We start from the raw sequence: 13305 nt of genomic DNA, 5'->3' as shown, positions 1-13305 counted from the left end.
CCCATCAAACTGTCACATATTATTGTAAATCCAGTACACTGTATCTGTGAGTTGTCATCAGTTGAATGACAGCTTCAGCAGCTGGACAGCGTACACGTTGCAGATAGTACAAGACTCTCTCCTTTTGCAGGACACTTCTATTAGTAACTGTTGTTCCTCAGATTGTTTCCAGCTGATGGCTAGAGATTACAGCCACCACTAATTGCTGCACATTGCCATTTATCTCAGTGCTGTCAGTTCTGTATATATAACCATTCCTGTGATAAACGATGATGATCAGCGACTAGTGGCAGGGTACAAGAGCGGGTCAGACAAGTATTTAAGTAAGAGAACACCATAAATGATGTATGTTGCCTACGATAAGTGTTTAATGGTGCCTAGGAGAGTTATTAAGCACGAGACACAAGAAATCCCTGCATTCTTTTATAGTAATTTATTAAGCCTTACAAAGCCTTTCTCAGCTCTGCCTTTACAAAATGTTTTACTGACACCAAAGCCCTAAAATACACTATGATGTATCACAAATATTTCCAGTGTAATTCATTGGCTCACAAATGTGGTCCTCAGTCCAGGTCTTCTCACGGGATACGGTCGTATTGTCGCCCCGACAGTCATTAGGTCGACACCGTTGGGTCAACAGGGTTCTAGGTTGACATGGATGAAGGTCGACAGGTGTCTAGATCGACATGGGACAATGTTGACATGGTTTTAGGTCGACAAATGCGTTAGGTCGACATGGGTTAGGTTGACAGGTCGCGAGGTCGACATGGGTTTTTTCACTGTTTTCGACAATACGAGCCACACCCCTTCTCACAGAATCACACTAAAAGTAGCTACACTTGTGGATATAATAAAGTGTGTCAGCGAATAATGACTGCACCTGTGTACCTCCTGCAGAGTGACCAGGAAAATGGGAGTGAATTTGGCCTTGAGGAACAATTTGAGAATCATGGTTTTAATTAATCTGAAGAAAGTTTACTGTCAGATAATGGTGAACTTCAGCCTAGTAACCTGGCAACAGCTGTCAGTGCCTCTCTCTCCCTATTGGGGAAATGGGGTTCTATTTCAGATGGGATGTTGCTATGGGCAATGAGTCAGATTCTATCTGTTATCTTCTAGAAGGTGCTAAATTAATGAGAAGTACATTCTGATTGGTTGACCATAGCAACATCCCATCTGACATAGAACTCCCATTTTAGTAGATTTCCCCCTATGTCTCAGGATCATTTCTCTAAAAAACGTAAATTTGTTCCTATAGTTGCTATTATAGTCTTTTACAATCTGTTTAAACAGATTATTAATCTTGCTAATTTGCAAGTTATTTGATTTGCAGAACATTTACAGATGGAGCAGCTCTCAATGGAGCGGCGCCTGACGATAGAATCACCATTCGCCACCTTGCTCCAGCCGATGTAAGCGGTCGTGCGTGCATGAGACGTGTGCGTGTCCCATTCTGTTGGAGCCCGCCACCGCCCCACCTCCGGTCCCCTGCACCTCCCCGCAGCTCCCCAACAGCCGCCACCCACCCTGCCTGTCTCCCCGCCGCCTTGCTGAAGGGGACGTGCAAGTATATGCGCTCCTGTCCGCCAGCCTTTCTGACAAGCGCTCCATCTGTATATAAGTAAAGTTGCACATTTTCAGAGCTAAAAAATGGAACTTAAGTCTGTGATTTAAATTATAGCACAGGTTCTCAAACTCAGTCCCCAGGACCCCAAACAGGGCATGTATTGCAGGTCTCCTCACAGAATCACAAGTGAAATAATTAGCTCCACCTGTGGATCTTTTAAAATGTGTCAATGAGTAATGAATGCACCTGCGCACCTGTTAGGTGACCTTTAAAACATAAACTGTGTGGGGTCCTGAGGACCGAGTTTGAGAATCACTGTATTAGAATAATGGTCTTTAGTATCCATGACAGTACTTACTTGGGGCAACTGGAACTTATGAGAGTCATAGTCGTGAGCACAATGGGGCCCGATTCAGACCCATTCGTGAAATCCATTGAATGGTTTTTCGTCTGGGCAGCCGCATGCACGAGTATGTGCTGGCGTACACATCCCCTCGCATGCTAGTGAGGAGATTCAAGCAGAGGGAGGGGGGGTGTACAGAAGGGGGGCAGGAAGTGCTTACTTGTTTCCTAGACTGTAAGTATATGCTGCTTAGCGTACAGGTCTGAATCAGGCACAACGTACAGTATGCACCTCCATGCTTCCCATAGAAAGCCTCAAACGCTACATTAAGCATTTGTTCTCCATATCTCGGCTGGTGTGACATTGCTCGGCCTGCAGCAGCGGCGTAACTATAGCACCGCAGCCCCCGCCACCGCGCGGGGGGGACGCTGTGCATGTGGGGGCGCCGGGGGCTGCGGTGCTATAGTTACACCCCCCCCCCCCAAACCCCCGCAGACTTACCTATCTTGCTGGTCCCGGCGGCTCCGTTCTTCTGCTGAGGACCACCACAAAATGGCCGCCCCCATATAGCACACAGTTCTCTGAAACTGTCTGCTGTATGGGGGCGGCCATTTTGTGGTGGTCCTCAGCAGAAGAAGAACGGAGCCGCCGGGACCAGCGCGATAGGTAAGGCTGCAGGGGATTGGGCGGGGGGGTTTGCATGGGCGGCGGGGGATTGGGGGTGCTTGGCGGGGCGGCGGCGCGGGGGGGCGCCCAAAACTTAGTTACGCCACTGGCCTGCAGAGAGCAGTTTCCCATTAGTCATGCTGGATTAGGGTTACCAACTCATCCCTTTAATTCCGGACACATATTAATTTCACAGGTTCTGTGGCTGATTAAAAAAAACAGTTGAAATGGAGTCTTGAAGTCAGCCAGCCACAGAACCTATGTAATTAATACAGTATGTGTCAGGAATTAAAGGGATGAGGTGGATCCATATGAAGCTGTCTTTTCCCCATGAGGTACGTGTAGGAGATGGTGCAGCCCAGGAGAGTAATCTGTGTCCAGATAGGGGACTGTAGTCCATTGATGGGGAACTGCAGGAGTCTAGGTCGCACATCCTTGCCTGGCATCTGTGCATGACTATAAAGAAAGCCCTAATCTTGGGCAGAATATGGAGCTATACTGTTGCTCTACTACTTTACTACCTTTGCTGCCTGATTGAAATCATAAACAGTAATCCCATGTGTATAAAACCAACCCTGCTTTTCGGCACATTCAGGGGCAGATTGGCATAGGGCTCACGGGTAATATTCTTGATTGGTCGATGTATGTCTGAGGCCTGTTTTGTTTGCTGACATGGAGCCTCACCACCCACACGCCCAGTCACTGCCCAGGAATGCTCTTTACTTTCCTTCTGGAATTCTGATACTAAAGGGTAAACTTACTAAGAATAAAGTTCCATTGAAGACAGAATGTTGCTATGGGCAACCAGATTATATCTATTATCTTTTAGATGGTGCTAAATAAATAAGTAGATTCTGATTGGTTGCTATGGGCAACAACCCATCTTTAATATAACTCACATCTTAGCAGGTTTTATTGTACACTAGGGTAACACATGTGCTGTATGGGCTTTCTGTATTGTACATCAATCCCTTTGTACTATAAAACAGTGCCCTCTAGTGGAGATCTGGGGCATACAGTATCTAACAGCACTTTGGGCTGCAGGAGTTATTGTTATTGTGTATAAGGACAGAGCAATGACATGACTCATTTTTCTAGAGCAGTGATTTTCAACCAGTACTGGAGTTTATAAAGTATAATTTCATTAACAAAGTTCACATTTCCCTTCACATTTCCCTTGAAGCAATGTAAAGATTGAGTAGCGAGGCCAGTTCTGCCGACACAGGTCTCACCAGGCATGCTGGGTGTTCGAGAAACGGTAGGGGGGCCCTGCCTACTTTGTCAGTCCCTGGTCCAACAATTTCTGATGGCAGCCCTGAATGCTGTTACTATATGTGGCTATGGGGGTTATTCTAGTTCACTCTTTCTGACAAAATCCTTCTTAGATGGACAAAACCATGTACACTGCAGGGAGGCAGATGTAACTTGTGCAGAGAGAATTAGATTTGGGTGGGGTTTTACTTTAAAGTGAGATCTATATTGCAGTGTACAAATAAAGCAGTCAGTATTTACCCTGCACAGAAACAAAATAACTCACCCAAATCTAATTCTCTCTGCACATTTTACATCTGCCCCCCTGCAGTGCACATGGTTTTGTCCATCTAAGAAGGATTTTGTCAGAAAGAGTGAACTAGAATAACCACCTATATGTTTTTGCTATGATCAAGACTCAGAGTACAAATATTCCAGAGAATAATCTTTAACAAAATGAGAATGGAGAGTGCATTAAATAGATTTATAAAGTGGGAAACATTGAATAATTGTATAGCGCGAGTTACAGACTAATTGTATGTTCTGCTTTTCAGGTCACAGAAAACAACAGATGACCCCCTCAGTGGAAGAAACCGGGACAAACAAGAGTTTATTTATACAGTGCCTGTATTCTACTTTCTTCCACATCATGTTTAATATGTGCACCCTGTTGGATTCTTAGTAGAAAGTCTATAAATAGAGGTGGGATTTAAAATATACCACTAATAGATTATCAGTTGGTGGAGTATACAGTAAAAGTCATCTTCTGTTTAGTCTCTGTAGTTCCAAATCTATTCAACACACACTTTGATTTTGCTTTGTACTTCTGTACTTTTATTTTCACTTTTTGCAAATTAAATTCCAGGATAAGTTATGGTAAAGTTATAATCAGTAAAAATACATCTGCTACAGTTTATATGTGTACAGATGTGTACAGTTTATGAGCCTAATTTAGACTTGATCTCAAGGCAACTTTGTTCTCAAAATGGGCAAATCCATGTGCACTGCAGGTGGGGAAAATATAGTTTGTGCAGAGAGAGTTAGATTTGGGTGGGGGGTGTCCAAACTGAAATCTAAATTGCAGTGTAAAAATAAAGTAGCCAGTGTATACCTTGCACAGAAACAACATGACTTCCCAAATCTAACTCTCTGTGCCTCACCTACAGTGCACATGGTTTTTCCCATTTTGCAATAAACGCTGACTTAGGCCCCTATCTGTTACACCAACAGTACTGAAATATCAGTAATGTGAACGCCACCACAATCTCTTTGTACTGTGTAAGGTATCCAGTTTCTATAGCTACAGTAAAAGACAGTCAATGCGCAACAGGCAGGGCCGGCGCCACCACTTGGCAAATCTAGGCATTTGCCTATGGTGCCAGCCACTGGAGGGCGGCACTTCGCCCCTCGCCTCTCGCATGGAGGCTGCAGGGGTGTCCGTGCCGGGTACCTGCGGCACTGTGTGATCTGGCGGCGGGGTCCCTGCAGTGATGCGCGCTATCCGGCAGCCAGGCTGCGGCTCGGGAAGTGCTGCTGGGTTTGAAAACATTCTGCATGCTGATTGGCTGCGATTCAGCCAATCAGCATGCGGCGAGTTTTCAAACCCATCAGCGCTTCCCGCGCCGCCGCCTGGCTGCCGGATAGCGCGCATCACTGCAGGGACCCCGCCACCAGATCACACAGTGCCGCAGGTACCCCCCCCCCCCGTAGGCACCGGGGCGCCCCACTCCCCCTCGCCTGGGGCACTCCAGTGCCTTGCACCGGCCCTGGCAACAGGGTCACGACATCAACAAGTCAATGGTAGACAATACAGAAGACCAAAAGGTTCAAAAGGTCGACATGCTAATAGGTGACGCGCACATGCCAGCACTTTCAACTTTTGCGTCTAAAGAAGCAATAATAAAATAATTCACTATCAAACAAAACCAATGCCGGTTATCTTTTAAAAAGTGGGTCTTATTCCACTTTTGAGAACGCTTTAAACAATGGCAAAATCTCTCACTTTCTGATTTTCACACACTATTACATTTGGCCCCTAGTGTTGATATATCACTGTGCAGACTGGTCGCAGCAGTAGCAACATTCCGCCTGCAGTAGCTGTCAGTGGCTTCTTCAGAATAAGAAGGATATTCAATCCCCGGCGAGCATCTCCCGGCACCCAGTGTTTCATGGGTGTTCCCATGAAAATGCTTGGCTTTTCCATGGCAGTCGCCCGGTGACGTGGGCACCGGGGCAGGCAGCTGACATAACCGGATGTCAGCTGCCCGACCACTTCCTTCAGAATGTTCACACACATCTAATGTTGCTCTGAGCAACCTTACATATGTGTGCGCGTTCCACACCATTCAGTGGTCGGCGGCCATCGGATGATGTGGGGTGACCCCGCAGGCTGCGAACGGATGTTTATGTGCGAACACACGCTGCAAATGGGTGGCGGCCAGAATAACCCCCAATATCCCTAATAATCCCCAATAAAGTGTCAATAATATTATTAACAAAAATAAGATGTTGGCCAGCAGTGGGAGTTTTATGGAGAGTATTTATGTTATGTATGTGTTATCTATTTTAGGGGCAGATGAATGAACCAGCGTTAAGTGCAGAAATGCACTTAACGCTGGTTAACTGGGGGGGATTACGATTTCCCTAATGTATTACAAGCACACCTAACGTGCGCTAGTGGCAGCGGTGGGGCTGTCCCCTGCAATCCCCCCCAGTGTTTAGTGGCTGGCTAGCATTGTCCTATCCCCCAACTGTGGGGACAACGCTAGACCTGCTTCTGGCTTGGGCTGTGCTGGAGATCTCGCGGTTTTAGCGAGATCTCGCGCATGCCCAGAAAGCTGGCGGGGGAAGGGAAGCCGCGAGTGTGCATGCACGGGGCGCTGGGGGAGCCGATAAAGAGAGCCGTTCATGCTGGGCATAACAGCTCTCCTTATCGGCTTTGGGGGGCTAATACACAGGGGCGGATTGGCCCACCGGGAAACCGGGCTGTTTCCCGGTGGGCCGGCACATTTTAGAGAATAAGTGGCCGCCACTCTCCCCGGCTGGGCCACGGCCCGCCGAACTGCCATCTGTGCGGTTAGCGGCCGCGGCCGCAGCAATATGCCCTAATTGATTATGGCCGCGGCCAGCCTCGGCTGTGCCTGTGCCCAAAGTTAAAATGGCTATGGGAGGGCTGGTGCGCATGCACGGCCGCACACAGCTCCTCCCATGGCCCTGGTGAGTGACATCTAACTTCTCCGCCTGCCCCTCAGCTGAGCTCCTTAGGCAGCGCAGCACTGCTCGGCTCGCGCGGCTGAAGATTATCAACGGCGTGGGCGGCGCCGGTGGCATAGAGTTCAGGGACAAGCTCAGCCACGGCCTGTCTGCTCTCCTCAGTGAAGGTCAGCATTGATAACAGCATCAGTTGAGGAGGAAGCAGTGGCCGAGTACCGGGGCGGTGAGTCTTACTGGGGACATTCTGTGTAAGCAGCACTATGAGGTGGGGTGAGGTGGGGTGGGGGTGGGGGTGTGTTATTCTGTGTCAGCACCACTATTGGGTTACATTATGTGTCAGGGGCACCACAGGGATCATTCTGTATGTAAGCAGCAACTCAGTGGGCATTCTGCAAATAAGTGTGTGTAAGCGGCATCTTAGGGGGCATTCTGTGTGTGTCTGGCACCTCGGGCATTCTGCTTGTAAGTGGTACTTCAGGGCGCATTCTGCATTAAAGTAATACCTCAGGGCACATCCTTCGTGTCCTCAGGGAGCATTGTGTGTGCAAGCGGCACCTCAGGAGGATTGTGTGTGTGTGTAAAAGCTGCAACCCAGGGGATATTCTGTGTGTGTATAAGCGGCACCTTAAGGTGCATCTTAAGGCACCTCAGCCACATTGTTTCAGCCAAAGGAGGGGTTCACATTTAATGTCGCCCAGCAGGGGCGGATTGGCGCTGGCGGGAAACCGGGCTATTTCCCGGTGGGACGGTTCAAAATACCCCAGAACCGGCCACTCTCCCCCCCTGGCTGGGCCACCGCGGACAGCACCACCGCGACCTCAGCGGTGCAGCGTTTTGCCCTGATTAAAAATGGCCACGGGAGAGCTGCTGTGCGTGTGCGGACGCACGCAGCTCCTCCCGCGGTATTTTCGTATGTGTGCTCTTGTCCTTCTGATCCCCAGCAGCAGAGCCGGCCTAAGGACATTCAAGTGTGCCTACCTCTGGCTCTGCCTCGGCACTGACAGTGACATTTGGCAGCTTAGGGGGGAGCCAGTGGCCTCTGCAAAGCAGGGAGGAGCAGTACTGAAGATGCTCTCTCCCTGCTGTGATTACTTTGGCGGATGTGAGGTCACAGGCAGGGTCCCATCCGCCACAGGGGACCCCGCTGCGGACCTCACATCCACCGCAGGGACCGGGTGCCTGCCTATAACAATGATAGGCAGAGGCGGTGACAGTGGGGGCGGGCCGTATTACTGCGCTGCTGCTGGGTGTGGAGGGAGGCGAAGAGGTGCTGCCTGCTCATCCAGCGCCCCCCAGCCATCAGCAGCCACCTGCGGTCCCCAGAGCATGGCCACCAGGATGCGACTGGCCAGACACTGGGAGTGGGACTCGGGAGACTGCTCAAATTGTCTAAGCAGGAGCCAGGAGACATCAGCAGCAGCCCGGCCTGCAGCTCCAGGAGCCAGAGGATATCAGGTAGTGATCTCAAAGTGCCTTGACATGTGGTGTGGTGGGATGTATATATGTTTGAGTGAGAGTATCAGTGTGTGTAGTATGTATGAGAGCGTCAGTGTGTAGTATGTATGTATGGCAGCGGCAGTGTGTGTAGTATGTATGTATGACAGCGGCAGTGTGTGTAGTATGTATGTATGACAGCGGCAGTGTGTGTAGTATGTATGTATGACAGCGGCAGTGGGTGTAGTATGTATGAATGAGAGCGGCAGTGTGTGTAGTATGTATGAATGAGGGCGGCAGTGTGTATAGTATGTATGAATGAGGGCGGCAGTGTGTGTAGTATGTATGTATGACAGCGGCAGTGTGTGTAGTATATATGTATGACAGCGGCAGTGTGTGTAGTATATATGTATGACAGTGGCAGTGTGTGTAGTATGTATGTATGACAGCGGCAGTGTGTGTAGTATGTATGAATGAAGGCAGCAGTGTGTGTAGTATGCATGAATGAGGGCGGCAGTGGGTGTAGTATGTATGAATGAGAGCGGCAGTGTGTGTAGTATGTATGAATGAGGGCGGCAGTGTGTGTAGTATGTATGTATGACAGCGGCAGTGTGTGTAGTATATATGTATGACAGCGGCAGTGTGTGTAGTATATATGTATGACAGCGGCAGTGTGTGTAGTATGTATGAATGAAGGCAGCAGTGTGTGTAGTATGTATGAATGAGGGCGGCAGTGTGGGTAGTATGTATGAATGAGGGCGGCAGTGTGTGTAGTATGTATGTATGACAGCGGCAGTGTGTGTAGTATATATGTATGACAGCGGCAGTGTGTGTAGTATATATGTATGACAGTGGCAGTGTGTGTAGTATGTATGTATGACAGCGGCAGTGTGTGTAGTATGTATGAATGAAGGCAGCAGTGTGTGTAGTATGCATGAATGAGGGCGGCAGTGGGTGTAGTATGTATGAATGAGAGCGGCAGTGTGTGTAGTATGTATGAATGAGGGCGGCAGTGTGTGTAGTATGTATGTATGACAGCGGCAGTGTGTGTAGTATATATGTATGACAGCGGCAGTGTGTGTAGTATATATGTATGACAGCGGCAGTGTGTGTAGTATGTATGAATGAAGGCAGCAGTGTGTGTAGTATGTATGAATGAAGGCAGCAGTGTGTGTAGTATGCATGAATGAGGGCGGCAGTGGGTGTAGTATGTATGAATGAGAGCGGCAGTGTGTGTAGTATGTATGAATGAGGGCGGCAGTGTGTGTAGTATGTATGAATGAGGGCGGCAGTGTGTGTAGTATGTATGAATGAGGGCGGCAGTGTGTGTAGTATGTATGAATGAGGGCGGCAGTGTGTGTAGTATGTATGTATGACAGCGGCAGTGTGTGTAGTATATATGTATGACAGCGGCAGTGTGTGTAGTATATATGTATGACAGTGGCAGTGTGTGTAGTATGTATGTATGACAGCGGCAGTGTGTGTAGTATATATGTATGACAGCGGCAGTGTGTGTAGTATATATGTATGACAGCGGCAGTGTGTAGTATGTATGACAGCGGCAGTGTGTGTAGTATGTATGAATGAAGGCAGCAGTGTGTGTGTAGTATGAATGAGAGCGTCAGTGTGTGTAGTATGCATGAATGAGGGCGGCAGTGTGTGTAGTATGTATGAATGAGAGCGGCAGTGTGTGTAGTATGTATGAATGAGGGCGGCAGTGTGTGTAGTATGTATGAATGAGGGCGGCAGTGTGTGTAGTATATATGTATGACAGCGGCAGTGTGTGTAGTATGTATGTATGACAGCGGCAGTGTGTGTAGTATATATGTATGACAGCGGCAGTGTGTGTAGTATATATGTATGACAGCGGCAGTGTGTAGTATGTATGACAGCGGCAGTGTGTGTAGTATGTATGAATGAAGGCAGCAGTGTGTGTGTAGTATGAATGAGAGCGTCAGTGTGTGTAGTATGTATGAATGAGGGCAGCAGTGTGTGTAGTATGCATGAATGAGAGCGGCAGTGTGTGTAGTATGTATGTATGACAGCGGCAGTGTGTGTAGTATGTATGAATGAGGGCAGCAGTGTGTGTAGTATATATGTATGACAGCGGCAGTGTGTGTAGTATATATGTATGACAGCGGCAGTGTGTGTAGTATGTATGGTAGGAGATGCTGCTATCTGGATCCTGGGGGAGAGGGGATGTAAAATGGAGGTAGATTCTACCTCCATTTTACAGTTTAATTTGATTGCTCTGCATCAGATGAAAACATTCCAAAGTGCACTAGTGGAGGGGGGCCTTTACACTTGAAGAGACCCCCTCCCACCACATAACAGAATTTTGCATTATTCGGTGTGCCATAATGTGAATTTTTACTCAATCTGGATGCCATAACGTGAATTTTGACTCATTCCGTGTGATTTTTGACTTATTGTATGTGGCATAATTTTGGCTCCTGTCACGTGTCCCCCTATTCCTTTGCTCCTGCCACATCTCCCCCTATTCCTTTGTTCCTCTCCTCTTATGTCTCCCCCGTTCCTCTCCTCCTCTCACGTCTCCCCCTGTTCCTCTCCTCCTCTCACGTCTCCCCGTTTCTCTCCTCCTCTTACATCTCCCCCTGTTTCTCTCCTCACATGTCTCCCACTGTTCACTCCTCTCACGTCTCCCACTGCTCTTCCTCTCACTTTCACATTTCTCCCTGTTTCTTCACCTTTCACCTCTCCCCCAGTTCAGTCCTGTAGTGTGTTGTACAAGGCGGCAGGGGGCTCTTGCTTTTGATAAGGGGTTCCCCTGCATTCCCCTCATTAAATGACTCCACCTCTTTCATTGACTCCACCCCTTTTGTAGGGCTGCTTTTAGTAGTTTCCCGGGCTGGTTTTTCATCCCAATCCGCCCCTGCTAATACATCTGCCTATAACGTTTGCCCGCTTCTCCACGTTATGCTGGACAAGCGGGACTCGTTATTTAAAAAAACGTTATAGGCAGATTGATACATCTGCCCCTTAATATGAATTTTGAATTTTTTCACTGGCCAGTGATTTGCATTAAATTGTATAATAGATGTATGTTTAATATACTTCTTGGTGTAGTTTTTATGTTTTTTTTTTGGTGGTTACAAAAGATAGCTTGCCACGTGCACATGTCTGTGGCACATGAGATGTCTTCAGATAATCGCGCCATTGCATCTGCATTGCGTACATGCATTAGGCCCTCAGTGCACTGTGCAATCACTTCTAAAGTCATTGTACAGAATGGTAACATGTGTCAGTTATCTGGTCATAGACAGCTTCAGCAGATTTCATTACCTTTATCATGTTCAGTGCAAGGTATATTATACTAAATATAATTTACTAGTTGTGCAAAGGATTTGGCTGTACATCTTACAGTATTGACACATACCTGATTCTGCAACCTCCGCAATTGGAACCCCTTGCTCATAAGCCATGAACCCAAGGACAGAAAATATGGCAAATCCAGCCACAAAGCTGGTACCGCTATTTAAACAGCAAAGCAAGATGCAGTCTCTGTGGAGTAAAGCAGACATTGCCCAATCAGCTTTATAAGCAATATCATTGCTCCAAATGTAATTTAGCATCTAACATTCAGCTAATGAATTGTAGTGACTGCTGACAATTGAGCGTGAAAATGAACAGCTGTGACCACCCTATGAAGATATGAGCGCAGTGCAGTGTTATCTTGTCTTATTTAGATACAATAATACACAGTTGATACAATAATACACAGTTGATACCTATCACATGTTTTCTGGTAGGTGAATTAGCTTCCGACTGAATGCCCCCTAATTAATAATAACTATTATGTCCTGCATATGTATTATCAACAAGTGAGACTTGCTGCTTTTTTCACTAGTCCTTTGTATATGGACTTTCAATGGTTAGTACAAGGGTGTGCGTAACTACCATAGGTGCAAGGGGTGCAACTGCTATGGGACCCGGAGCTAAAGGGGGCACATCTTTACTGTCTAAGTAATATATTTTACATACATTTATCACCATCAGTTGCTAAATAAGGGGCCCTCACAAACTTTTGCTATAGGGCCAACGAATATCTAGTTACGCTCCTGGGTTAGTATAACCGCCTCACAGTACTGAGGTCATAAGTTCAATACCCACAACAACCTTAACTGTGTGGAGTTTGTATATTTTTCCTGTGCTTGTGTGGGTTTCCTCTGGGTCAATTGGCTCCCACCAGAAGTTAACCCTAGTATGAATGTATCTGTGTGTATATGTGGTAGGGAATATAGATTGTAAGCTCCACTGGGTCAGAGACTGATGTGACCAGTGAAATGTTCTATAAAAGTGATGCAAAATATGTGTGCGCTATATAAATAACTGGTTATATTGAAAAGGAGTTAGCTAGAACCCCTTAAATTCCTCCTTTTATACAATAATAGAAAAATAGACTGTGCAGGCAAGACTATATCAGCGTGCGATTTGAGCAAATCGGGATTGAATAGAAAGTACATTGCACCGTATGTACACCCGCAGTACAAATTGGCATGTTACATAAAGCAGGACAAAAGTATATATTTAAAGCTAAATGTTACAATTATTTCCCACAATAGCAGAGTAGTAACATTTTTTTCCCCCAACTAAAAAGAGCACAAATCAACTACACCATATAAAATATTAACCTGTTAGAGGCAATCGTAGCCCAAAAAGGTATATTAAAAATATCTGACACCATGACAATACAGTGTATATATACTTTTAAACCTTTGAGTGCCAACATCAATGTGAGACATGGAAAAATTTGTTATATAAATTCAAATAAAAAATGTTGTGTAAAAAACGATTATAAATATATATATAT

At 46.8% G+C, this 13305-nt stretch overlaps 1 protein-coding gene across 1 annotated transcript in view; it reads right to left on the bottom strand.

The window, feature by feature from the left end:
- Positions 1–13305, bottom strand: part of LOC146026016 (sodium- and chloride-dependent GABA transporter 3) — a 176249-nt gene that overhangs the window by 28736 nt on the left and 134208 nt on the right. Inside the window, exon 9 of the mRNA XM_083156324.1 lies at positions 11872–11996. Within this exon, the coding sequence (XP_083012450.1) occupies positions 11872–11996 (125 nt within the window). The remainder of the gene's footprint in view (positions 1–11871; positions 11997–13305) is intronic.

Source organism: Crinia signifera, chromosome 8, assembly GCF_055691185.1.
Source record: "Crinia signifera chromosome 8, ASM5569118v1, whole genome shotgun sequence".
NCBI classification, from domain to species: domain Eukaryota; kingdom Metazoa; phylum Chordata; class Amphibia; order Anura; family Myobatrachidae; genus Crinia; species Crinia signifera.
Note: the sequence above shows the minus strand (reverse complement) of the source record. Positions and strands in the feature narration are given on the sequence as shown.